Genomic DNA, 27,571 nt, shown 5'->3' on the forward strand with positions numbered 1-27,571 from the left:
ATGACAGTCAAAATCTTTTCTTTTGAAACTTTTTTTTTTTAGATTTCTCAAAATTTTGTCTTTTGGCAGAAATTGATTTTTTCCAAGATGGCCATAATATGCCATTTTATTGGTAGACTACCCAAGTGATGAATAACTGATCAAATTTGGTTTAAAAATGTACAAATTCTAGTATTTTAAAGACTAACATTTTGAAAATTACTACATTTTTTCATGAAACCTTTGAAACCAATATGTTGGTGTATATTAGAACATGCTAAAGAACTTCCTGCAAACAGGAAGAATATAATGTTTACTGTATATTCACGTCTAAATGTGTACAAACAAGATGTCCCACTGTAACACAATGTGTGTTTCTGGTGTGTTTCTCTTCATTGTGAGAAGTTACTCGCAGTGGGTAACTAGAAATTTGACTCAAATGAGAGTAGCAATTCTTCAAAATGTTAAAAAGTGAAGCAAAACTAAACTATTCCTAAAAACATATTTTTCCAAAAAGTTACAGAAATTAATCTATTTGCCAACTATGTTTGGCTACAAGTGAAAAATCATAAGTAACACAAATAAAGGCTTGAGAACATCAGTCTGGGTGTAATTAGTGATATTTATGTGTATAAATATGATATTCATGCTTGAGTAAACTTCAGACACTTGTTGATTTTTCTTTCTTATGCTGCATTACCGCCCTCTAGTGGCCATTAAAAAATAACACCCAGAGCCATTTATTCTTGGTGTTGCTCCTTTATTTGAAACATAAAAGGATTTAACGGAACATTTATGTTTGAAATATCCGAGATGTTAACTTTTTAGCACATCTCTCTTCCTTTCTCTCGCAAACAAAGTCACTTTCTCTTCCATTCAGGCATTTTAACAACACATCCAGAGCAAATGGGGAACAAGAAACAAATCATTACCATCCCCCTGGAACGTGAAGTCGATTTACAATCATCCCATCAATCAGTCATTCATTGGTGAAATAAAAAAATAGGCATGTAATGAGAAGGTGCTGGTGTCCTCTGCTCACATTTACAAAAAAAGCAACAAGCTTCGTGTTAAAATCCGTTTTGTTTTTTTACTCTGTTACATAACCGATGACGGTGAGCCAGTTAGTCTCCGTATTTTGTCAAACAACAAATTAACCAAACTTTTATTACAACATACAGTTCCCATTTCTTCAAAACTACATGTTGAAATTAGGAGAAAAACTTTTAATTTGAGGTGAAATTAAAGTTTATGGGTTGCATAAGCCTGGACTTTAAGGTCATTGTGAGAGAAATGTTAGAACAGACCTGATTTTTTTTTAGGTTTATTAGGCAGAAAACCTTAAAGCTGCACGCTTGGCTGCATTCTTCTTCTTGCAAAAACATTCCAGATTGCACCCTGATTGTACCGACATTAGAAAACCGATCTAAAATTTAAGTTTCTGCAGAATCAGAAGCAGCTCTTCCACCTTTTTTAGATCATTTGAATCAACCAGGGTTGAAAAATACTGAGAAAACCACCAAAATACTCGCTTAGTGTTCAGAAACCCATCACAGCACGTGGCTAAAGCTTAGCAGTTACCTAATGTGTTAGCACGCATGTGAACGCAAAAGCAGCAACTTCTAATTTCTGAGTGAAGTTTTAGTGTTGGAGGCAAAACTCCCCTGATCTTCACCACTAACTGATCCGTTTGAGGTAAATCTAAGAGACGAAGCATCACTTTGGATTATTACACAGCAAATCTGGGAGTCAGAAGGCGCTGATGTGGATAATCCTGAGCAGGGCTGGGCGGTAAATACTAAAAATAAAACATTTTGTTGATTTCTTTTCCAAAATAAGTGGATTTTATTTTTCTGATTCCTTCCGAGTTGTTACGGATCATCAGGACCAGACTATGAGAATGTTTTTGCTTAATTATGAGAATAAAATCATAATGTTAGCAGAATAAAAACTCAATTTTACCAGAACGACGTTTTAAAATTACGAGAAAAAGTTGTTTCATTAAGAAAAAAGCTGTTAGGGTTAAGATGTAATGTGAGTAACTCGGTTAGTGTGATTCTTATTTCCAAATAGTCGTTTGCGTCATTTAAAAGTCCCGATACTGATGACAATTTAAATGATGTGTTAAAATTGAATTATTTACGCATCTGCTCAGCACTCCTCATTTTAATTTTGTTACTTTTTGTGTCGCAATTTTCATAAAATTGCTATTTTATCCGACTCTATTCTTAAACATTATGACTATATTCTCATAATTTAAAAGAAAGAAAAAAATTAAATCGTAGCTTGGGTCTAATATTCAAAATCCAAATGAATAGAAGCTGTAAAACACAAGATGGCGGCCTCGTGTGTGCTGACATCACTCGTAACTATGGAAACCCAATGAACGCAATGGTGGAAAAGAAAATCTGAAAAATCCAGATTAAATCTTGTAAAGCCAGAAATTCGACTGATAAAATCGATTCATCGCCCAGCCCTGATCCCGAAGTGATAAGAAGTCGAACACGAGCAGGACTTCGCCTCTAAAACATTTTTTATGTTTACATGAAGATTTCCCACCTGTTGCTACTTAAACCAACACGTGTCTGCTGACTAGCAAAGATCTCTGACGTCACCGGACCAATCAGCTCCTCCCGTCTGAGCCGCTCGGCCGGAACTCGGCGCCGCTCGGCCCGGACAGAACTGAACTAGCGGCGCCGCCCGGTCCGAATGCAGCGCCGCCGCTCAGTCCGGTCAGAACTGGACCGAACGCAGCGCCGTCTCAGCCCGGTCCGAACCGCAGCGCCGCCTCGGCCCGGTCCGAACTAACGCGGCGCCGCTCGGTCCGGTCAGAACTGATCCGAACGCAGCGCCGCCTCAGCCCAGTCCGAACCGCAGCGCCGCCTCGGCCCGGTCCGAACTAACGCGGCGCCGCCCGGTCCGGTCAGAACTGGTCTGAACGCAGCGCCGCCTCGGTCCGGTCCGAACCGCGGCGCTGCTCGGTCCGGTCCGAACTAACGGGGCGCCGCTCTGTGAGACGTCGTTGGGGAGAAATAGTGTTGAAGATGCCGTTAGTGTTCGTAACATTTCTTCACGACCCTGTAAAGCAGTTAATTTCTTTTTAGTGAGTGAAACGATAAACAGATTCGAGCTTTGACACTGATTCACACATTCCAGGCTTTTCTTGTTCTCCTCTCCGCCATGTTTTTTCCCGCTCGCCGTCTCTCAGTGTTTGAGCGAGAAGTCGCCCGTGTTGAGTCGCGGCCGCGGCAGAGCGCCGAACATCTCCGTCCCGTCGGTGGCGCCGGGGACCAGCAGGGCCTTCATGCTGGCGGCGATGTGCTCCAGGTCGGCGCAGCCCGCCTGGAACACACGATTAATCAATTAATTCAGTAACTGATTAATCAGTAACTGGAGTCTACACTCAAAAAAAAGAACATGTTAGAGCAGCCATTAAGTTTAAATTTTAAAAATGCTCAATTGGTGACAAAATGTTAATTTTATTAATGGAAAAAAAAAGGAATTTAATTGTTTATTTGCATTTTTATGTATTTCTCAGGTTAAAATAAAAAATAGGCAGAATGTGCCAATTTTATTAACCTAAAAATAACAAAATGATTAATTGGATTAATCGTGTTTAATCAATTATCGAAATAATCGTCGACAAATACAGCAATCGATTAATCATTACAGAGTATACGGACTCAAATATGTAATATATTTAGATTTTTCATCTGATTAATCAATTAATCATCAAAAATAATGAAACCATTAATCAGATTAATTACTGAAATAATCGCCAACTAATTTAAAATGCATAGAATGTAATTTTTTTTTGTTAAAGGAATCATTTGCATTTATAATTTATTTCCAATATTGCAAAAACAGGCTAAAAAGCAAAATATGTAGAACTTTACGATTTTTTTAATGATTAATGGGCTAATCTGCAAAATAATTAAACAATTAAATGCGATTATTCGATTATTGAAATAATCACAAACTATTTTAATAGTCGATTAGTCATTACTGGAGCAAACAGACTCAAAAAAAAGGTCATTTGCGGAAAGAGCAACATTCTCAGAGCAGGAATTGAATCATAACTGAAGACATTTAAGTTTGTTTATTTGAACTATTGATGCTACAGATGATCAATTGTTGCAAATGAGGCAATAAAATGTTTCTTATTGAAAAAAGGAACTGAAATGTTTATGTGAATTCTTATATATTCTAATATTGCATAAAAAATATGCAGAATGTGCTGAATTTTTATCCAATTAAGCATCAAAATAATCAAACGACTAATTAATTAACCAGATTAAGCAATTACAGAAATTACTGTAAACTAATACAGTAACTGATTAATCGCTAAGCAGAGTATAGAGGCTCAAAACAATTTAATATTCAGAGCAATTAAATTCTTTATTTGGTTTGAATGAAAATTCTGCAGAATGTGCCATTTTTTAAAAACAAATCGATGAGAAATAATCCTCAGAAGTATCAATAGATTAATCATTACCCTAAACCGATGGATGTTAAAGCAGCAGAAATGAGCTTCATGTTTCCGTTACCAAATGTGGGTTGACCTTTTGACCTTTTGCGGTCACATGAGCAGCAGCAGTGGATGCTTGCAGCTGAATGGTGTCTTTGTCTTTAGAGGCATCGCCTTTAAAAACATTATTCTGCTACAGCTAAAGAAAACAGAAGATCTAACAGTGAGAGGCTCATTACATATGAAAGGTGTTCAAAGTGGGGCCTGCGGGCCGTTTACAGCCCATGGTCTGATTTTATGTGGCCCCATGACAACAATTCATTTTCAGTTTCAGAGAATAATCGCTGCAAACGAAACAAAAGTTACGACAGAAAACACCGAGTCATAACTCTGCTCAGACTTTTGCTTTATTTCTCCTTCCTGAGGAAAAACCGGGTCGTTAAGACACGTCAGAACTTGTTACTTTTCCTCTCATTTTGGAGGGATTTTAGCTTGTTTTAGAGTGTAATCGCTGTTGTTGCAGCTGCACAACACTCAGCTCTCTCATTTATTCCTCCTCTGCAAAACTATGACTGAGGCCTGAGTCGTTAGAAACATTAAAAACTTACATTTTCACCACATTTTTCCTCAGATTTTCAGTTATTTTAGAGCCTTACTGCTTCTAAACAAAAGCTACAACTTGGGTCGTAACGCCAGTTGGACTTCTTCTTTATTCCTCCACCACGAGTCAAGCAAGAGCTGCACTGCGTCCATGAAATGCTTTAAAATGTGTCACTTTTCCTCAAAATTGAATTGATTTTGAGTCTAAGCTCTTCAACAGATCGACTGAAGTCTGTGTCCATCAAAATGTACATAAAATTAAGTTAGACTTATACATAAATACGCAAATAAAAGTAAAAAGTATTTGGTAAAAAAATCTACTGAAGTACTGAGTAATGATCAATCATTAAATATTTAAAGATTACATCATCAGACGGACCAAAATACAAAGTTAAGAGGAAATTTTGGTATTTTAAGGAACAAATTACAATAATTCTTATAACAATAATAAAATCAGGCAAAAGAAAAAATGTCCCAAATCAGAATTTTTCAATAAAAAACAAATTAAACTTTAACATAAACTGCAGGTGTGAGTCTGTCTGGTGGGTTTTTGGTTAAAACATGTTTTTATTCAGTGGGAAGAAAATCCAGAAATTTTACTCAAGTAAAAGTAAAAAGTACAGCGTAGTACAAATACACCTAAAAGTACTTTTCTTTTTCAAAACGTTACTTAAGTAAACGTAACTAGTTTCTCTATTCTACTCTAGTATCACAGACGTAACGTCATTAATTTAGCCTCGTTTTTGTTTAGCAGCGGATTATTGTGATTTTATCCAGAACCTCAGAAGCTGCACAGAGCAGCTCGGGTTCATAAAAGCCTAAAGTTGAAAATGTTAAACCAGTGAAAAGTTTTAAAAGTTTTCTGACGGCTCACCCGCTCTCCGCTGTTGCCGTCTCCCGGAGCGGCTCTGCTGCTCTTGCAGCCCCACACGGGGACGGACACGGGCAGCGAGCGCGCCAGCGCCGTGGGGTGGGCGTGGCGCGACGAGAAGGCGTGCTGCCCCACGGCCAGGCCGCCGCGCGCCGGCGGCGGCGGGGCGTCCTCGCTCAGCGAGCCTGGCGCAGACAGGACGAAGAAGCAACGCTTGAATCGAACACGTACCTGATGAAGACGAGCTGGGCGATGAGTCTCTTACCGTCTGTGCTTTCCTCCTCCCCGTCGGACTCAAAGAACGGCTCACAGTCACGAGAAATAGAGTCCTCGTCCATGGAGAAAACGCCTGGAAACCCATTACAAATTTTAAAAAATTAGAGAAGCAACCAACAAAAACATATTTAGGGTAAACTATAAAAAGTATCCAATAAAATTCTGACTTTTTAATATTTCACGCCCAGTTTTTCTACCTTTTAAAGTCGTTTTAACAGATTTTCTTTCAAACTTTAGACTTTTGTTCCTTTTTCACTCACTGCCGAGAGTTTAGAGACACAAGAGCTGCGTTTAGGACATTTTAAGGCCTTAATGTTACATAAGTGATAAAACTTTTCAAATGACCCCGTTTTGCCTTTTTATTCCCCCAACACACTTTATCCTTCCACTCAACTTTCCATAAATATGTTTGGATGGAGTTCTATGTCTACCCAGATTCCTCAACATTAAGTTTTTCATGGCTTAACTTGCTGGTCACAGTAACTAGTTACATTTAGTCAATTACATTTACTTGAAACATAAAAAAAATAATTATTATTTATACTACACTGTACATTTTACTTTTACTTGAGTAACTTTATTTTGAGGTTTCTCTACTTTGAGTAAAATTTCTGTATTTTCTACCCACTGAATGAAAAACAAACATGTTTTAACTAAAATTCACCAGACACATTCACACACCTGCAGCTTTTTATAACGTTTCATCAGTTTCTTATTTAAAGAAACTGATTTAGAAAAAAATCTTTTTGTCTGATTTTATTTTTTATACACAAATTATTTTCATTTTCAGTTTTAAAATACCAAAATCTCCACTTAACTTCATATTTTGGTCCGTCTGATGATGTAATTTTAAAATATTAAGTGATTGATAATTTGATCAGTTACTCAGTACAAGAGGAAACTTTTTACTAAATACTTTTTCGCTCTAACATTTTCCGGTGACCTTCCCTCCTGGCAGAGTGACCGTCTGCACGCTCTAATCATAACCTCGAGTTTAATATTCAAATCTACTGAGAAAGTAAAATTTTTGTTTTCTTCATTCCTCCTGAAAGAAGGAACATTTCCTTTCTCACAGGACTCAACTAAAACAATCTGCTCACCTGCACTTTCATTCCCGTATGGTCGCCTCTCGTCCATGTCTTCCTCCTCTTCCTCCGCCTCTTCTCCTTCCTCCTCCAGGTCTACGATGCCGGCTCTCTGTCTCTCTCGCTCCACCTCTGTGGCGCTCCGCTCCCGCTCCCGGTTGCCGTTCTGCCCGCCGCCCTGCTGGCTGGAGCCGTCCGGGCTGTAGATGGACGGGTAGCTCTGGGAGTACAGTCTGTTGTTGGGGCTGACTCCGCCCACTACGCCGTCGCCTGTGAAGCTCTGCAGAGATTCAAACACGTTTTATACGGGAACTTTGAATAAAAATGTGGAACATCTTCCTATTTACTAGGATTACAATTAATGACTCTTCTCGTGTATCAAGAGGGACGAGTATCTTTCCATAACACAAAGGGCTACATTTTATTTTCATAATATGCTGAATTAAAAATAAATCAGCTGTATTAAAAACTGACTGAATAAACATAAAATTGTTATTTTCTCACAGTAATACACTTAGATATATTTATAAAATAAACAGGAACCTCTTAAGTTGCTGAATAGAAAAATAAAAGAATAAAACATGAAAACCGTCTATGGTTTTCCTACATAGGAATGTTTTTATTTCGCTCCATTAGGCGCTTTAACTCACCAAAAGTCAATCTTGAATATTGGCGCCATGTGTTTTTTTCCATCATCTTACTATTTTTCTGCGTTAACCCCCGTAACTATGACAACAATCTTTGTTGTTCATGATGAGAGAAATAAATATATTATGGAGCTTTTGAAAGAATAATTAGTTACTGAGGGGGAACAGATTATTTCAGACGGTTGAAATATTTCGTTCACCCTCATAAATTTGGTAAATAAAGAGCAAATGTTCTCAAATTCTCAAGATACGTCGCTAATGTCGAACCGGCTAACCGTTATTGCTTCAAAGTGCAACTACATCAAAAGGCTTCTGAAACCCTGGGGAGCAACAACACTCTTGTGAAACTAAAAATAAATAAGTTAATAAAAATCCGATGCTAGAGAAGTAAGCTAGCAAAGCGTCGCATAAAGGACATTTTTCATCACAAACCAGACTCTGTTTGGACTGTTCTGGAATATTGCCGCCATCTTTGTTTATGTATCAACTACTATCTGCTTAAAGATAACCAGCGCCGCCCTCTGCTGGATGGCGGTCAAACTACAACACTAAAAGACGTCACTAGCTAATAGACTGGAACTAATTTTAAACTAATAAACCATTAACCAATATTAATTTGTCAGTCGATTATTTACTTGTACCCCTACTACTTACCCCTCTGTATCCGGTGTCAGAGGTCAAATCAACCAGCAGCTTGCCTCCTTGCTCTCCTGCGCTTTGCCGCGTGTGCTTCTGGGCCGTCAGCATGGACGTGGCGTGCAGCACGCCGATGTCGTCCACGTAGCGGCGCGTCGACTCGGCCAGGAAGCCCTGACCCCACACGCTGTAGGAGAACTCGCATTCCTTCGGAAAGCCGGCGCCGCTTTCCCGCTTCTTCCCGACTTCACCTTCACCGGCAATCAACCGGAACTTCTTGCAGGCCGTGAGGATGGCCAGGTCGCAGCCGGACTTTTGGCAATAGGCTTCCGCAGCGGAGAGTAGAGCCAACCAGCTCTCTTTGTGGTTGTCTGGGATCTCCGGCTCAGAGGAGTGGGTTACTGAGGCCATAATGGTGATTTTAGAGAATGGCCTGACAAAATAACTGACTAACACTGAAAAACAACCAGGAACTTTGGATTTTAAACTAATTAGAAATGATCTGAGGTGCCAAACTGAATGAAATACTGACTTTGGTTGCTGTCTGATTTTACTTAAAGCTTCTTTGCTGGTGTTTCTGCTTGGCTGAAGGTAAAAATGTTAACTAATCGGGTATGGAGGCACACGGTGACTTAAAGATATGGTAGCTGGGAGGTGATGAGAGCCAAGGGAGAGATGGAGGTGATGCCTGGAAAAAAAGAGAGAGAAAATATTTAGACACAAGTTTCACCCATTAATTTTGGAATTATTATGATTTATTTAAACTCTGGCTAAAATGATTAATCAGATTAATTGTGATTAATCGATTATTCAAATAACTGGCAACAAATTTAGCAAACAATCATGAACTGGAGTTTAGAGGCTTCAAAAAAGGCAATTTTCTGAGGAACAACATATTTAGAGTAGTTAAGTCAGAACTGTTCAAAAAGAACCTGAATTTTGCATTTAAGATAAAAAAAAAACATTTTAGCAATGTCCAACACAAAACTCAAGTGGCATTATTCAAGCTTCATCCGGTTCAAATTGTGTGGAAAAAAAATCTATTGTCTCTTTCTGTCAAATTATTAATGCCTTAATTTAAAAAATAATTCAACAGATCAGCCTTTCACTGTAGTAACGTATCAAGCAGAAAGGATTTAGCTTTTCACATTTTGATGTTAGGAAGATTCTCTTTTAGCTGTAGATTCATTCTTCGCTAGACAGAAGGCCAGGCTTTCGGAATAATGATTATTTTAGTAAATGATTATTTTGACAATTAATTTAACAGAAGCTGACACATTGTTCATTAAACTACTTAAGGATTTTTTATACAATATTAGAAATACATTAAAAGATGTTAATAGAGAAATAATCAAATTCCTTCTTCAATAAGAAAATAAATATTTTATAGCATAAAATGCAATAATAGAGTACTTCTCTAGCTTATTCGAACAGGTGAAGCAAAAACAATGCCATTTGAGGAGTTTTGGCTAAAACATGTACAGACAGTGTTTTGATATTAAATACATACCGCACATATTTTGTACAGCTTTGCCTTATTTACTGCTCTGAATATGTTTTTTCCAACATCAAGTCCGTTTTTGCATCTCCAATTACGTCAATAATCGATTAATCTCGATTAATACGCGCAAATCCAAGAAGACATGGACAAATCATGTCAATGGTGGTGTAATATTCTGCCACATTAAAGTCATAAGCTAGTTTATGTATCTGAGTCCTTATTTACTATTTTTGCGATACGAGGAGAAGAGACTCAAGTTTCAGCTTTTTGATCGTTTAAGTTGTGACGTATAAACCATTCAGTGTTTGCTTCTGTTGTGTAAACTATAACCATGGATCGGAACTCAGACATGTACAGTTAAAGCTGCAGACACCAGTGTGTTGCTGCAACTGCTGCAGCGTCCTCCACCTTCACTTAGCAATGCTAACTGTAGCGCCTGCCAGCAGAGCCTCCTTCCCACGGACAACGTTAACTCCGGTAAAACTGCACGCTTTGCGCTTATCGTTACGGCTGCGACTGCTGCAGCAGCTGTTGTTGTTTATCTTGTTATTCAGTCCAATGCTGTGTGCAGCCAGCCTCCTCCTGCTGCTGCTGAATCCGCATCTCTCCTCCTTTTTCAGGCTTTAAGAGCAGACCTGACTCGGCAGCAATGAGGTGGAAAGTAGGAGGAACACATCCACTTACCTGTTCAGTTTCTTTCTTCGCCGCTGCCAGGTGTTAACCGAGTTTAATGAATGTTTTTACCCCACGCTTTCTACCCTTCTCCCACGGTTTCTCTCCCTCAGCTAGCCTCGATACCAGCGGAGGAAAGCTAGGAGCTGGTGATGCTGCAATATCCGGTTATCGATTTCAAAATAAAAGCAGATTTGCTAATAATAATAATAATAATAATAATAATAATAGACCATTTAATTTATTTTATCTTTCTAATTTTATTTGGAAAAAATTATTTTTAAAAAGGTTTCGTAATTATAAGACAATAATTATCAAAATGTTTTATAAACAGTAATTGCAAGCTAAGTCTCTTAAATTATTTCCATTCAATTTAATTATGGAGTTCCAATTCCACGAGACAGACTTGCCCAATTTGCAGGTTAATTTAAACAAATAAGCACATAGTCGAGAAAGTGAATTTAAGTAAATTTAAATTTAAAAAGAGATGCTCCTATATTACAAGGTTTAATTGTACACAGTGATAAATTCAAATTGCTTATTTCTTTTAATTGCGACAGCTCTGGCTTACAGAAAATTAAAACTGAAAGTTAGAATATTTCATAACAGCAATGAAAAATTGGTTTTTAATTTAAAAAAATATATGGAACAACAACAATAATAATAATAATAATAATAATAATAATAATAATAATAATAATAATAATAATAATAATAATAATAATAATAATAATAATAATAATAAAGTATAACAAAGGACCAATACGTAATTTTTTCCTGTCCAAACCATATTAACTCAACCGACATTAAAAATAAATTGTAACTGACACATCAGAAGAACTTCCTGTCTTTTCCTGGTTTGTTTCTGACTTGACAAAGCTCTTACGTCACCTGTTTACCGACGTGACAAGTGGTTGTGAACGAGCACGTTTTCGCTATTTGCTTGTGCACGAGCAGCAACCTCTCTTTTCGTTTATGGTTTTAAAACACAGACATGCGCACTCCAGACACATAGCAACAAATGTCATGGCAAGATCGAGGGATTTATCTGAACACAATAACTTACTAAACTAAAAATATAAAATAAATTCAAAAAATTACACAAGTGTTCCTTGATCATAATAAAAATAAATGTACATATCAATGTAAACAGTAATTCAAAGTGTATAAATGTATAAGATAAAATCACATAATGAGGGTTAAAGATATGACGGAATACAATTAAAGAATTAGTTTTACCGCCAGTATCACTTAGAATTGTATTTAGTTTATTTATACCTATATTTTAATTGTATTTATTGTGTATTGAGTAGTTGCAATATAGTAAAAGAGGTAACAAATCAGCCTTAATAATATTAACAATAATTTAAAAAAATAACAATAAAAGGTTTGCTGGTGATCACCGTGTAGAACTTAAACAAAGTTGTAATCTGACATGAAATTCTCTATATTCTGTTTAAATATGAACGTAAAACCTTCTAAAAGTGCGTGTCTCTGCGTGGTTATGTATTATAATATTGTGGGCCTTTAACAAGTGTAGGTATAAGTGCATTCTGATTGGCTCTCGTGTCACATGACCGCCGCTCGGTGGACGGGACGTTCCATGAACAGGAAGTGTGACGTCACGTTTGTTTTGGAAGAAGCGAAGCAGCGACTCAGGCGAGAAAATGGGGGAAAACGTGGAAGATTACAAGGTATTTTTGTTTTTCTTTAATGTCTGATTTTAATAGTTTCTCTAACTAATTTGTCTTGCTAACACAAAGCTGCTGTTGAGGTTCAAGGTTAGCACAGCAGCTTGGTAACGCAGTAATCCAGGGCAGCATCTGCTTCATCTTTGACAATGGGCTTTAAATAAAAAATGGAAACCTGTCCCGTAGGTCCACCATAGCGCTGTGATTCATCTTGTTGATGGTAAAGCGTGCTGTGTAGAAAGTTGGGTCAAATCTGAGCAAGTTTTTCTTGAACGTGTTGGGATTTTGATCTGACAGATGAGTCACCGTAATCATGTGACATACCTTTCTCATTTCCATATGCATTGTTCTCATGTCCTAAAAGTATCTAGATTAAAGATTTTTGGTTCGGACGTTAAGATGTTGAAAGCTAAAGTTGTTTAATCATGTAGAAATCTCAGGTTTTTGTACTGTAAAGACTGAGCATGATAAAAAAAATGTTACCCACATTCTCTGTAATTTATCCACCAAACACGAAAACAACTTCGTAAAAAATAAATAAAAATATAAAAGGTGCAGTAATTTTAACCTTAAAACAATTAATTTATATCACATTTCTACACATTTAACTGTTTTTTCTAGTAAAATACCTTATAGTGACATTTGGTGTTAATTGCCACTAAATATAAAAGATAAATGTCACTCAGTTAAATTTTATTCATCAGGCTTCTTGTATCAGCTTTGATTACAAAATTTCCTTACAAACGTCTTCTAAGGCTCTTAAATTTCAAATTAAAATCCTTTGTCAATCTGAAAAAGTGACCCCACTGTATGATGCTGCCAGTTCTTTCCATTGTTTTGTTTTTTTTTTCACCTTTTTGTATTGTAATCCAAAAGGACTACTACTCTTTAGTCCATTAGCTAGAGCTAATGGATACAAACAAGCAATCACAAAAATCCAGCATAAACACATTATTTAAAGTTAATTTGACTCATTGTGATTCATGGAAGGCATGAACTCAAAGGTGACACCAATTGTGCTTTAAGATTGCATCGGTTTACTTTGGGTTTTTAAATATTTTTTGGCTCAAAAGATTTGCTATCAAAGCGTATTTATATAGTATGAGTTATAAGACAAAAGGCAAAGAAAGTGGCAGAGTAAAGTATACAGGAAGCTAAAGTACAGATAAGAAAGGTGTAAAATGAACACATTTTGTCAAAAGTTCAGTTATGGTGCATTAAAGATGGAAAGGTTTTAAAATTAATGATAATTGTCAACAATAATGTGTTGGTGGGCTTTGGAAAAAGGAAGATGAACCCATCCTGCTGTAATTATCGTCTGTGATTAGTTAATTGTTTCCCAGCTGTGTCACTTGGAATAATTAAGTAATTTCTCCGTTTTGGTCAAAAACACAAAGGTTGTATTAGACTTTGTTTAATCTCATGCATTTTCACCATATTAGATAGTTTAAAACCAATTTATTTCCACACTTTTGTACAGTCAGTGTCACCGTTGGCTCACTGTAGAAGTTTAACCGAGGATTTCTTTTCTTCTCAGCTGATATTTGAGAAAGAGGGCGTGTACCTCCACACAAACGCCAAGAGGAGCGTCCAGGAAACCAGCATACCAGGATTTATTCGCATTGTGGAACGGGTAGGCAGATCTGCTGAGAGATGAACGAGGATCCAGTAAAGCGCAGGGTGAACTGATGGTTTTATGTTCTGCAGGCCGGACAGCCTGCTTTAGAGTGGAGCCCCCTGGAGGACGAGGGTCGCAGCGCACCTGCAGTCCTCTACAGCAAAAAGGTCAGCTGACTGCCTGCGAAAAACCTCAGAAATGTTTGGACTTGTTCTGATTCTCATTGATTTGTCTGTTCCTAATCAGGAAGGCGAGGGAGGTGAGGAGGACATGAACTTTGACCCTGGGTATGAGCCTGACTGGGCGGTGATCAGCACCGTGAAGAAAGATCGCGAGCACGCCCCCATGAAAGACTCAGGTTTTACTTCCTGCTTCCTACAGTCATAGCTACAGATGCAAGCTATAGATTAATGGATTAATCTAAATCTGATTGGTGTTATTGATCGAAGAATGATTAATTGATAAGCAGCCATTTTCTTAAAACCTGGGTTTTTAAGAAGCTAAGATCCTTCAGGGTTTGCATCAAGACGCTGCATATCTTCTATAAGTCTGTCGAGAGCGCCATCTCTTCTGCCGTCATCTGTTGGGGCAGCAGCATCAGAGGCAGAGACCTAAAGAGGCTCAGCAGCCTGATAAAGAAGGCAGGTTCTGGTTTTGTTCTGGTTCTGTTCTGGGGACGACTATGGCACCTCTGGAGATGATAATGCAAAGAAGGATTCTTCAAAGGATCAAGGAAATTATGGACCACATGACCATCCTCTTCATCGGACTGTCTTAGGAAGGCAGAGCATCTTCAGTCAGAGGTTTCTTCAGATCCAGTGCAGTACAGACTGCTGCAGAAGATTTTTCCTGTCGATAGCCATCATGATCTTCAATAGCTCTTTCAAGAATCTAAATTAATGAGTTACAACAACATTTAATTTCCCTTTGGGACCAATGAAATGTTTCTGAATTTTGCTTTTATCCCACAGGTCAGTGGGCGTTCTCCCTGCCTCTGTCGGAGCTGTACTCCCTCCGGAGGGCCCGCTTCTCTTTGGGTCGGAACTTCATGGTGCTGACCAGCAGAGGAGGACACCCGCTCCCCCCTCTGCACTTCCACAGAGGTGGAACCAGGGAACTTCTGCGGGCTCTCCACCGTTACATCGTCCTGGACCAGTGAGTGTGGCCAGCACAGTTTAAAAAATCACCGGCACCATGATCATCAGCAGCCTGCTGTCAAACAACCGCTTTTATGGTAGATGGAAAAAAAAGGAGCACATTTACACAGAATAATTTCAGAAATCTTTGAGAAAAAATACTTCAAAATTTCAGAGTTTTGAAAGTGAAAATGTTAAACCTTTTGACTTTGCCACTTTTGAATGTGACCAAACTTTTTTGATTTTTGATTAAGTGAAAATTTTCACGTTTTTTCTAGAAAATTTCTGAGATTAAATTCAGTATTTCTTTAAAAAAAAATTCAGAAATTTTTTGACTTTTCAAACTAGAAAATTTTCTGTTTTGGAAAATTTCTTAGCTTCATCTCAAGATTTCTGAGTTCTTCTAGCAAATTTTTGACATTTTAGAGTCATAGATGTCCTATTTTTTCAAGTAATTTCTATGATTAATTTAATAGTTTTTCTAGCAAATTTTCAACTTTTTTAAACCAGAAACTTCTATCCTTTTTCTATATAATTTCTGAGATTTATCTCAAAATTTCTTAGTTTTTTTCTAGCAAATTTTTGACTTTTTAAACTTTGAAATTTCCCTTTTTTCTCTAGAAGTTTTCTGAGATGAATATAAAAATCTCTCTGACTTTTTTTGGTGGAAGTTTACTCTTTCTTTTTTCTTTTCTATCTGCAATGCCCTTATCACGCCATCGGACCTTTTTGCTCCGCCTGTTATCATTACGCAGAGTTCTGGGTCCCCCCAGTAGGATATTGACTTTAGTTCCTCTTTCTGTTTGTTTGGAGATGTTTTGCATCGTTGTGTGTTGTCGGTTTATATCACTAATTATATTTGACCTTAATTACACTTCTGCATGCTCAAAAGAAGAACTGTGTTGTCACACTGCAGCGCTATGGTTTTTTTTGTCTGAAACGTCTCTAAATATAGAAAGTCACTGAGTTGGTTATTATTGATAACTGTAAACATGCAGACATGACCTGGTGATCCGGTCTGTCAGTCAAACTTTTCTCAGAGGAGAGCAAAGGAGGACAGTGGTTGATGTTTAGACTTTTGTTGTGCTAGATAAGATCAGCTTCACATGCAAGTATCGGCCAATCACCGTCTCCCAAAGCTAAGGACTTTGGGGCTGATAAATCAGTGCACCCCCCTAATAAGAGGCAAACCAGAGAGCAGTGGTCGTACCTTCTGCCATGATGGTTTGTAATATCGACGATTTATGTTTCATCATCAGGTCGCCTGTTGATGGACGCCTCTTCCTCGTCTACCCACGCGACTCGTCTTCAGCTGATTTCGGTCCATCTTTCGACAAACTGCACATCCTGGATGATGGCTCCGATATCGTCACGGTACTTCCAGGATCACCTCCCAACGTCCCAAACGTTTTGTATTTTTCAATAACGTTTTGTTTCTCCAACTCGAGCAGAGGTTCATCCACGACCCGTACGCCACTACGTTTGGGGGATTCTCCAAGGTCACCAACTTCTTCCGCGCCGCCCTCCGGCCACCAGAGGCCGCTGTGACGCGGGGCGCTCAGGATCCGGGTCTGCCGTCACAGCCCGATGACGAGCCCGGGTTCGAGCTCATCACCTGTGTAAGAAAAAGACGCAAAAGCAACATGGCTCAATGCAAAAAGACAAAATCTTAGAAAGTATTTTTGGTTTAGCTTCTAGTGTAAATATCTCAGTACACTTGAAATAAGACAGAATTAACTTGGAGGTAAGTTTTCAGCAAGATACAGGAGCTTAATCTAAGTCAGTATTTCCCTTAAATTAATGAAAAAGTTACACTACTATATTAATTCACTTATAACATGGGGATAAAAACAAAAGTCAAATAAACTGCCAATTTTAAGAATTTTTTTTTAAGGAAAATCAATTTCCTTAAAATTGATACTGACTTTATTCTCATGTCATTATTATTTGTTTTTACTTTATTTTGGTAATATTATGACTTTTTTTCTCAAAATTTTCTGACTTTTTCTCAACATATTCTGACTTTATTAGCATATTACTTCAACTTTACTCTCAAAGTCCTATGTCTTATTCTCTTATTTTATTCTCATAATTTTATGACTTTACCCTATTAGTATAGTAAGTGTACTAAGATATTTGCAAAACAAAATACTTGGTAGATTCTGTGTTTTTTGCGGCGCAGAGTCGTGAACAGGTCTGAGCTGCTGGTGTTTGTGGCTGCAGGGCGTGGAGCTCGGTCCCAGGCCAGAAGTTACTCGAGGACAAGCTCTGGGCCAGTGGGACGAGTTCCTGGACTCTGAAGGCCGCGTGAAAGACCCAGAGAAAGTCAAAGACCTGGTGTTCAGAGGGGTACGTTGGGACAAAGAGTCAAAAACGGCGTTAATTTGGAACATTACTGGAGCTAAATGTTCCTAAACTTTGCAGGGCATCACTCCGAACCTCAGGAAAGAAGTGTGGAAGTTCCTCCTTGGTTTCTATCCGTGGAAGAGCACCTCAAAGGAAAGGGAGGAAATTCTTCGATTCAAAACGTCAGTACTCTGATGATTAATCAATTATTCTGATGATCAATCGAATAAATAAAATGGGGACATTCTGCAGATTGTTCATTTAAGCCTTATGTAATACTAAAAGACGTACATAAACAATTAAATTCCTTTCTTAAATAAAAAAAAGAACATTTTATTGCTTAAAATGCAATGACAGCATTCCTTTAGTGAAGCTAAACAATACTTTATTTGCATTTTTGTTTTATTTATATTGCATAAAAAAGGCTGGAGTGAAATGAATGCAAATGTGCCATTTTATTATCCGATTAATCATCAAGTATAATGAAACGATTCATTAATCATGATTAATCTATTATTGAAATAACTGTCAACCAATTTAGTAATAGAAAATATTCCATTAACCTTTAAAATAATTGTTGGCTGCAGTTCTAGGTCTATGACGATTAATCGTTTCAGACTGTTGACGAAGACGTCTTTCGTCTCGTTTGCAGGGACGAATACTTCCGGATGAAGGTGCAGTGGAAGTCCGTGAGTGAAGAGCAGGAGATGAGGAACTCCCTCCTCAGAGGCTACAGGAGCCTGATAGGTCGCCAAATAACAGAACATCTCCGTTTTGTTGTGAGCCCTGCAGCAGATTCCTGATGCTTTGTGCTGCTGCCATCCACAGAGCGGGACGTCAACAGGACGGACAGGAACAACACATTCTTCTCCGGCAACGACAACCCGGGCCTGACTCTGCTCCACGACGTTCTGATGACGTACTGCATGTACAACTTCGATCTCGGTGTGTTTTTATGAAAGAACGGATCGCATTTTACCGTCTGAGGGAAAAAATTCTTTCATTCTGACCAAAATGGAAGAAATTTTGGTGATGCAACAACTATTCCATTTGATGCTGTGTAGTTACGCCAGGAAGTTGTGATGTTGCAACATTGCAACCATTTTTCTGACCAATCACTGCAACTCTGCAGAATTTTTTCCAATCCCCTGACACTGCAAAAACATAAAATCTTACAAAGTGTTTTTTAGATAGTTTGTAGTGCAAATATCTTAGTGCACCTGAAATAAGACAAAACTAACCTACAAGTAACTTATGGCTAGATAAGATGTCAAAACTTGTTTTAAGCCGATAATTCCTTAATATTGATCAAAAGTGCTAGTTCCACTGGCAAATTATTTCACTTGTAAAACTGGAAAAATGTTTTATTAGTGAAATAATTTGCCAGTGGAACTAGCAATTTTTAAATCGATATTAAGGAATTATCGGCTTAAAACAAGCTCTTATATTTTGCTGAAAAGTTACTTGTCAGTTAGTTTTGTCTTATTTCAACATGCTTTACCTGCTGGCAACCTTTTAGCTAACGTTGGCATCGTTGCTAATCTTCAGCACCAGAACGCCTGATTGGGGTTCAACTGATACGCAGACTTTGCTGGGACCCTTTTAAGTTTCCTCAGAAATGTTTTAGTTATTATTGTTGACTGTGACATTTGTTCACGATCCAGGTTATGTCCAGGGGATGAGCGACCTCCTCTCTCCGATCCTGTTTGTCACCCAGAACGAGGTGGAGTCCTTCTGGTGCCTGACGGGCTTCATGGACCTGTTGGTCAGTTGAAAACTTTCCCTTTTCTTCTCAATTTTACCACAAAATGTTTTTAATTTGAAATATTCCTTTGATTTTATTGACATTTTCTACCAAGAGGCTTCCATTACGCCTTCCATGCTGTTGTTGAGTTTGTCGTGTGTTTGGAAAGAACATTCTTGTATCTTTTTGCTCGTTGTGTTTTTGCAGCACCAAAACTTTGAGGAGTCGCAGGAGGCCATGAAGCAGCAGCTCCTTCAGCTTAGCATCCTTCTGAAGGCTCTGGACCCAGAGCTGTGCGACTTCCTGGGTTAGTTCTGGTGCCGTTCTCCCAGTGAAACTGGGCAGCCTGGTAGCGCAATGAGCCCCGGTCAGTCCTGGGGAAAATGCTAATATTTGGGGGAAAGTAGGTCAAAAAAAAAGGAAGAAAGCAAACAATACTAGAGATGTGCCGATCAGGTTTTTTCCTTCCGATACCGATTCCGATCACCCATGAGGGCTGATCACCGATACCGATCACATAATTATTATTTTTTTAATCAAAAGCACTACCGATTACATTATGTGGAAAAAGTAACCATGAATTCACCTTAATTTAGACAAAAACTTGTTTTTAATAACTTTTTCCAAGAAAAAAACAGGCATTCTGCAAATTGTACTGCTATCAATAATACTATCTTTAACAGACTGATAACATATGAAGGCTCTGAAGAGGCTAAATAATGCAAAGAGCCAAAATAAAACCTCTCAACATTGCCAAAAAAATTCAAGTATAAAACTTGACATTCAAAGGCAAATACAGGATCCATTACAATAAACAATCCTGAGTTACTGAATGAAAACTTCCTGTTAGCATGGCGGCTAGCTGATTACTGCTAGTTCTGAGTGGCTGTTTCTGACTGAGCGGAGTAATTATGCAGAGCAGGGAGGAGATCGATTATTTTTTAGAAATGATCTGTTTCATGTTAGGACAGCAAAAGTTTTAATACGTATGTAAAATGTATTTTTTTTTAAGTTAGATGCTGCAGCTTTAAGCAGAGGTTCGGTGTGAGAGTCACTACCAGGTGGAGCAGAAGCGGCGCTCCGTCTGTGAAATATTACTACCTGTAGCGTAGCAGCGGTTCAACAGTGAGAGCAGAACCAGCGTCTTACATCGCAGCTCGAAGACTTAAATAATTTTGCAAGTTATTTGTTTAGCTTTCTGACCGTCATGCTAATCCGGGTGAGTGTTTGTAGCTGTGCGCTGCTTTACCTGCTATCGGATCCTCCATATGTCTTTTTTACTGCAGTGAGGGAAAATGAGATGCAGGTGATCGGTATCTGCAACAAGAGACCGTGATCACCGATCATACACTTTTTCACGGAAATCGGCCGATTATGATCGGTAGCCGATCGATCGGCACACCTCTAAACAATACTATCAAACCAGTGGTCTCCAACCTTTACAACCCAAAGAACCGTTTTTACCTTCAGTTGAGTTAATAAAACTTACCTAGAGCCCCAAATGTTGAGCTTTGGTAACTCAAAGCTAACTCAAGCATTGGTAATATCTATTTTAGGGAATTTGTTGTCATATTTAAAGAACTATTTTACTTCAACTTTTACAAAAAGAAGACAAATACATTGACTTCGTGGAGTGTTGACATTTAGAGTTATACAGGTAGATAATTTAAACATAATGGAGTAAAAAAATATTACTCATACTTCATTCTGTTGTGGAAATTCAATGGGGAAAAGATAAAAACCTACTTTTGTTACATATATTGGTAACAGGCATTAATTGTGAATTATTTCTTTAAAGAATTTTGTTAGAAAACCCTAAAACTAATTTATACCATGTTTTCTATGATTGGTTCCATTACAGCAGGGATCACTAATCTTTTTGAAACTTAGAGCCACTCCTTAGGTACCAATTAATGCAAAAGCCTAGCAGTTGATGACACATGTATGAAATAACAAATATGTTCACTTTACTTTTAATCATATATTATTACTGATTAATGGTATTCATCTGTGCAAAAACATAGGTCATGTTAACTATTCATCACAATAAATTTTAACAATCATTGAACAATTTAGGAAACAGATCAATATTAATATCCAACATTTCATATCAATCTCTGCAAGTATTTAAGTTTGCAAATGATCATTTTTACCATTTTTGCAAATATAATCAATAACATTGCATACAATCAACTTTCAGATTTTTACTTAAACACTTACTGAACTCAGAAGAATAAAAAAAACAGACTTGCTCAAACCTACCTTTCACTTCCGGGCTCGTTTTGCGCTGCCCGGTGGGTAGTTAGCATGGTAGCTGATTTGTGACACGACATTTCGTCGCTTTGCCGTCGCCACGCAAATGAGACACGCGCAGGAAAATTTCACAGTGATTAAAAAAATTCTTCCTCGTATTAATTGTGAAAATTAGATGTTTTCTTTCTTTTCTCTGCCATGTTTTCGAGAGCAAATAATCTTTACCTTCACTCAGCCTGCTAGCTAGTCTCCACCAACGGTTCGTTACCGTGGAGACCAGCTAGCGCTAGCCGGTCTCCACGGCAACCGTAGGTGGAGGCCAACGGTTTAAAAAAAAAAAAGTAGTCTAATATTCAATATAAAAAATGTATAGTAAATTTCAAATTTACGCCTACTCGAAGGTGATTTGAAAAAGAATAGCTAAAAATAAAAAATAGATACTGTTCAGTAGTAAGTCGCGCTGCTGTGCTCTATTTTTAGAATTGGCCCGTTGGCGACTCATGTAGTAGTTGATTATTAGATGTTTGATTAATCATTGAAAATTAATAATGATTAGAGCATCAATTAATATAAAAATATGGTTAAAGGCAGGGCAGTATTTTGTTTGCTTTGACTTCAGTGACATGCAGTTTCCAAAAAGAGACAGAAATGAAGTTAGTGTTTTTTAAATTATTTATGAAAACTTTGAACATGTTTTGATTTTTGAACATCTTATTTTTGTCGCTCAGATTCACAGGACAGCGGCTCGCTTTGTTTCTGTTTCCGCTGGCTGCTCATCTGGTTCAAGAGGGAGTTTTCCTTTGAAGACATCCTCACATTGTGGGAGGTGAGTGTCAGATTGTAACCAAATGTTATCATTTTTCTCATAGTAGCCTGATTTATTGTGTGAAGTGGGAGCAAAAGGAAAATTAGCTTAATTTTTCATTTAATTAAAATCTTGCATCAGCTTTTTCTTAGTTTAAATCAGGGTGTAAAAGTCATCAACTCACAAGCACTCACAAGCTAAAGAAATCAGATTTTTAAGAACTAAATTCATCAAAAATGTGAATTCTTAACAATAAACTAAGCATGAACTATTTTAATTAAACAAATAAAGTAATAAAAGCTTGAAAAATATGATCACTTTGTGTTGCATCTAAAATTTCTGTAAGTAGATTGTAATTTAAAAATAGTAGTTTTGTCCTCATTCATTTAATTTGTTTTTGAATTGTGTTTGGGGGACCATACAATATCAATCAAAAGGCCACAAATGGCCCCCGGATCCCACTTTGAAGTTTGAACACCCTTGGTTTAGCTCAAAGCAATGTTGTTGTTTTTTTAATGCAAAAACTTAAGACTAGACAATAAATCAATAACAATGTCTATCACAATAGACACATGATCAGTATCAATAATAGAATAAGCAATAATTTTACTGAAGTCTGATCCAGAACTGCAAAGCATTCTGGGGGATGTCAGCAGAGGAATAGCTTTAGCTGACAGGAAGGCAAGCAAGATTGGTGGAATTGACTAACTCACTCACTCTTCGGTTACCTAGCAACTCATTCATTCTTTGGTAACCTAGCAACTACTTGAGTATCTTCCGCAGCAGCAGTTTAAGTTAGCTTTCCCACCTTGCCTCATAACTGCTAAAAAAAATAATCAACTACAGATAAACTGTGAATAAAACAATTTTAAAAGAACATCAGCGTGACACTACAAATTTTTAAAAACTGAACCTTTGAGCTGTACAGCCAATCAAAGTTAGAAGCTAAAACTGCTTCCTGTTTGCATGTTTTTTCCTCCAGGTCCTCTGGACTCGACTCCCGTGTGACAACTTCCACCTGCTGATCGCCTGCTCCATCCTGGAGTCGCAGCGAGGGGAGCTGATCGGCTCCGACCACGACTTCAACACCATCCTCAAGGTCAGCCGTCGCCATCACTAATATTTAAATGCTAGTTACATGTTCCAGGGTACCGGTGCTGGAAAGCCTGGAAAATCCTTGGATTCAATTAGATTTTTGATTTCTGCATAAAGTCTGTGAAAGTGTTTGATATTCAAACTGCACAATTTTGTAATAAAGTGTAATCTAATAGCCTAAATTTGGAAAACGTTATTTACAGTTGAAACCAGATATTTTCATACATCCGATAAAAAGATTTTTACAAAATCTCAGTGTCTGAAGTTAAATCATAATAAACTTTTCTTGTTTCAGGTTAGTTGGGATCACCAAAATGATTTATATTGGCTAAATTCAAAAACGTAGCCAGAATATTTTTTTGGAGATTTTTTTTGGACTTCCTTTATATTTTGTGTTTAGTCATTTAATGTGAGCAGAAAGGTCCTTTATTTTAACACAATTTGTTTGGATTGTTTGTTTGTATATTTTGTTTAATACGACAGTGTATTTGGGCCTTTGTTGATTTTAAAAAAAAAAGGAGAAAATTTCCAATAAAAAAATATCAGAAATTTTGAGATTGATCTGACACATTTTCAAGAGAAAAGCAAGGAAATTTCTGGGCTCTAAAAGTTGAAAATTTGGTTGAAAAATCTCCAGAAATTTTATTTTAAAAAGTTTCAAATTTAGACTTTTGAAATTCAGGAATGCTCAAATTTTTTCTGGATCATTTGAGGTTAATCTCAAAACTTTGGATTTTTTTTTTTAGCAATTTCCAGTTTCATATATATATTAGTGAATTAAAACTACCTTCTTAAGTTCTTTTCTAGGGGTTTTCCCTCCAAGGTGATGCTGAAAAAGTTTGAAAACTTGTCTTTGAAATGCTTGAAAAGTGCTTGAATTTGATTTCTTTGTCCTGACTGGTTTGCAGCATATTAACGAGCTGACGATGAAGCTGGACCTGCAGAGCGTCTTGCTGGAGGCGGAGGTCATCTACCGGCAGCTTGTTGGCTGCAAAGTGAGTAAAACTGCACCGGGTGTCATCCAGTAAACAGTTAGTGCTGCTCTTTTTATCGGTACTATAATATGTGGAGTTTTATGCTAAAACATGTAAATAAAATTCACTGCAACCAAATTAGTGAAGTCAACTAAGAGGTAGTGTCTCAGAGAGGCTGAGAATAAATACACACCACACTTTTCAGATTTCTCAAACTGTTGAGAATCAGGTAAACATTTTAACTGTCTTAGTTTTTTGTTTCTCATTGTAAAATAAAATTCTGGTAATATTAGAACTTTATTCTCATATTATTACAAACTTATTCTGGTAATATGACTATTTTGGTAATATTTTTACTTTATTCCTGTGTTGTTACAACTTTTTTGTATTATTATGACTATATTCTGTCAATTTTATTAATTTATTCTCGTTATATTACTACTTTATCTGCGTATTATGATTTTATTGTTATATTATTACTTCATTCTCATGTTTACATTTTTTATTTGTCTGGCCCTAATACTCCAGAGCCACACAGTATTTGATCAGTTTTATTTATGCAGCAGTTGATTTAGCATTAACTGTCCTCTCCAGGATCTTCCCCGTCAGGTGAAGCAGGTGTTGGGTCTCTGCGGCCCGCCCAGCCCGGCGGAGGAAAGCCCCGACTCCCAGAGCAGCGAGACCGAGCGCCTCCTGGGTCGGGCAGAGGGAGGCGCTGCTTCGTCCCACGTTCCCTCCTGCCCTTAAACCTCACCTCAGCTGCTCAAGATATTTATCCATGAAGCGAACATTAACGAATATAAAGACTGTTATGTCTTTTAAGAGGCAGGGGGCGCTGTGTGACCGTTCTACCCATACATGCAGTGTTTAGTTTTTTTTTGTCTTTTTTTCTGTCCCTTGTTTTTCTTTTTTCCCATTTGATGCTGCTCTGTTACTCATTATTATTGAACTGTTTCCGTTTGTTAATTTCCTTTAAGTGAAAGTTTTTGCTTTATTTTCCCCATTGTATCTGAAAAGCTCAGAAGAAGAACGGTAACCAACTGGCGGCCCTGTGTTAGCGCTACATGTTGCCATTCTGGACCTATGCAAAGTTTCTTGCATGCCTTACAGTTTTCACTCTGCATAGTTTCATTTTAAAACTTTCTGTAACAAGTAATTATTGCATTATGAAATAAATGTTTAAATCATACTGAGGCAAGCAAAGGTTTTTACGTGTGTATTCTTATCTTTGTGAAAATCTAATTCAGGAAATCCTCCCTAAAAAAAACAAGAACATATAATGCTATAAATTAAACTAGCAGGCAAATATGGTAGTTTATGCAGCAGGAAACTGATCAAAAGTAAGCCAGCAGGTTATTTTCCTGAGTGGCTGAAAGCAATAAAATGAATGTTTGCAAAGACCTAGTCAAAGTATGGACTTAAATCTAGTTGAAAAGCTGTAAATAGGCTTGTTCTGCTCCAAAACGTCCAATGCAGCTCAATTAAACAATACTCCAGAGAAAGAGAACAGGAGTGCAAGTTATTTCTTAACAAATGTTAACATTTAGAGACTGTTTTGTATTTTCTTAGGCTCTTTGTCTGACTTAAAATCTTGTTTAATGATGTAAAACATTCCAAAATGCCCAACGGTCCAGTATGGTGAAGGCAGCATCATGATGTGGTTCTAGTTCACTGTCAATAGGACTGATTCAGATGGACTAATGAAGAAGGAAAACTCAATTATTTAAATGTCACTTTGAAACAAAGAGAAGGCAAATAAAGCAGAATGAGGTGAGTTGGAGTGTTTCTGCAATAAATGAAGGATTATGAATTATTAAACTAACAAAACCTATGTCTGGTGAAATTTTGGTCAAAATAAGCTTGTTCTTCATTCAGTAAATTTACAGAGAGAAGAGTATCCAGAAATGTTACTCAAGTAAGTATAGCGATACTTCAAATCTTGGTTTCATAAAAGGAACACAAAACATCAGTCTAATGTATTCATTTTAAACTCAGAAGCACATTGAGATAGCAGCCTAATTTACAATAGCTGGGCTATTTTGACAACAGCAGAAAGTCATACGAGATTTGTGAAAATTAAACTAATTTTTAAGAACTACTGTAAAATGAAAGCTGAAATGCCTTCTTTAATGCGTCCTGACGTATTACGTCCTTACGCACTTACCTACGTAGTTCCCATCAACCCCGTCTCGTGTAGCCAAGATTTCAATAATTTAGCTACTTTCTAACGTGCTCTTGTTAAGATACATTGTCTCTAATTACTGAAAGTATTGAAAGCATTGATATTGGATTTGAGAATCGATCTTAAAGCATAAAGGTCTGGAATCGAAAGTATCAGTATTTCGGTATCAATCCGCACATCACTAACGGACATTGTGGTAGCTAGCACTCGCTAGCACTAAGTTATAAATTAATACTGAGTTGTTCAAGAACGTGTCTAATTTTTCACATCATTACACGCATTTTTTCCAAAAAGTTACTCAAGTTAGTTACTTCCGAAGCCTACCTTACTGGAGTACACGTTTTAGTCCTCCTCACACGTCTGTTCATGATTTATTTGTAAGAGCAATAAAAGGGCTAAGACAACATTTTAATCGGCGCTGTAACTTGTGAACTGGTTAAAGTTTCGCCTCCCATCCGGCTCCCTCTCCTCCCCCAGTGACCAGCAGGTGTCTGTTTGAGGTAAAATGGGAGCCCTGTTCCTCTCTGTCCCGGGAAATGAGCCGGAAAATGAGGGGCGGGCCGCCACGCCTCCTTCTCAGGACCCGCTGCACTCCTGCTCCGGCTCTCCGCCGCCTCCCACCCTCTCCATCCGCGATGTTTGAATACAGCTGCGACGTATGAATTTAGGAGGCCGCTTAAACAAGCGGACGGTCTGTCGCTCTTTTGCCGCCCCAAAAAAAACTCACTCTGTCCTTCATTCAAACTCAATCTGCTTTCAGCTCCTGGTCAAAGGCCTTGTCAACAGCTTTAAACCCAATAATATTCTCTCCTTAATTCTACAACTGAGTAAATGTTGGAGGATTATCATTAGCTGAGTTTCCATTGACCATATAATTACGCAATTTGACATTTTGAAAACAAATTCGCTTATTATATTGGAACATGCCAATTTTTTTAAATCTGTCAGTTTTTGTTTTTTGTTTTTTTGTTTTTTTTATAAAAAAGGTTTTT

At 37.6% G+C, this 27,571-nt stretch overlaps 2 protein-coding genes and 1 long non-coding RNA gene across 4 annotated transcripts; 1 reads left to right on the forward strand and 2 right to left on the reverse strand.

Annotated features, from left to right (window-relative positions):
* Nucleotides 1–718: 718 nt before the first annotated feature.
* Nucleotides 719–16,502, reverse strand: akt1s1 (AKT1 substrate 1 (proline-rich)). Of its 2 annotated transcripts, none has more exons than XM_008416417.2 (6): nt 16,391–16,502; nt 8,581–9,250; nt 7,295–7,559; nt 6,184–6,267; nt 5,922–6,103; nt 719–3,321 (listed from the first exon to the last, which is right to left on the reverse strand). In XM_008416417.2, the coding sequence occupies exons 2-6, from the start codon at nt 8,971–8,973 to the stop codon at nt 3,184–3,186; spliced, it is 1,062 nt and encodes a 353-aa protein (XP_008414639.1). In that variant the 5' UTR covers nt 8,974–9,250; nt 16,391–16,502; the 3' UTR covers nt 719–3,183. The 2 variants fall into 2 exon arrangements, with proteins under 2 accessions (XP_008414639.1, XP_008414637.1); XM_008416415.3 differs by lacking the exon at nt 16,391–16,502 and adding an exon at nt 10,748–10,894.
* Nucleotides 12,272–25,586, forward strand: tbc1d17 (TBC1 domain family, member 17). The gene is made up of 17 exons (XM_008416414.3): nt 12,272–12,429; nt 13,964–14,059; nt 14,134–14,211; nt 14,291–14,402; nt 15,016–15,199; nt 16,440–16,554; nt 16,632–16,799; nt 17,404–17,529; nt 17,605–17,708; nt 18,179–18,273; nt 18,355–18,471; nt 19,191–19,291; nt 19,478–19,577; nt 22,252–22,349; nt 23,311–23,427; nt 24,332–24,418; nt 24,992–25,586. Exons 1-17 carry the CDS (start codon nt 12,403–12,405, stop codon nt 25,142–25,144), a joined length of 1,878 nt encoding a protein of 625 aa, XP_008414636.2. The 5' UTR covers nt 12,272–12,402; the 3' UTR covers nt 25,145–25,586.
* Nucleotides 19,454–21,624, reverse strand: LOC145552623 (uncharacterized). The gene is made up of 2 exons (XR_014088747.1): nt 21,533–21,624; nt 19,454–19,644 (listed from the first exon to the last, which is right to left on the reverse strand). It is a non-coding gene; the product is annotated as an uncharacterized LOC145552623 (long non-coding RNA).
* Nucleotides 25,587–27,571: the final 1,985 nt, after the last annotated feature.

The sequence above is a fragment of the Poecilia reticulata genome, chromosome 8, assembly GCF_904066995.2.
Source record: "Poecilia reticulata chromosome 8, P_reticulata-male-v2, whole genome shotgun sequence".
NCBI classification, from domain to species: domain Eukaryota; kingdom Metazoa; phylum Chordata; class Actinopteri; order Cyprinodontiformes; family Poeciliidae; genus Poecilia; species Poecilia reticulata.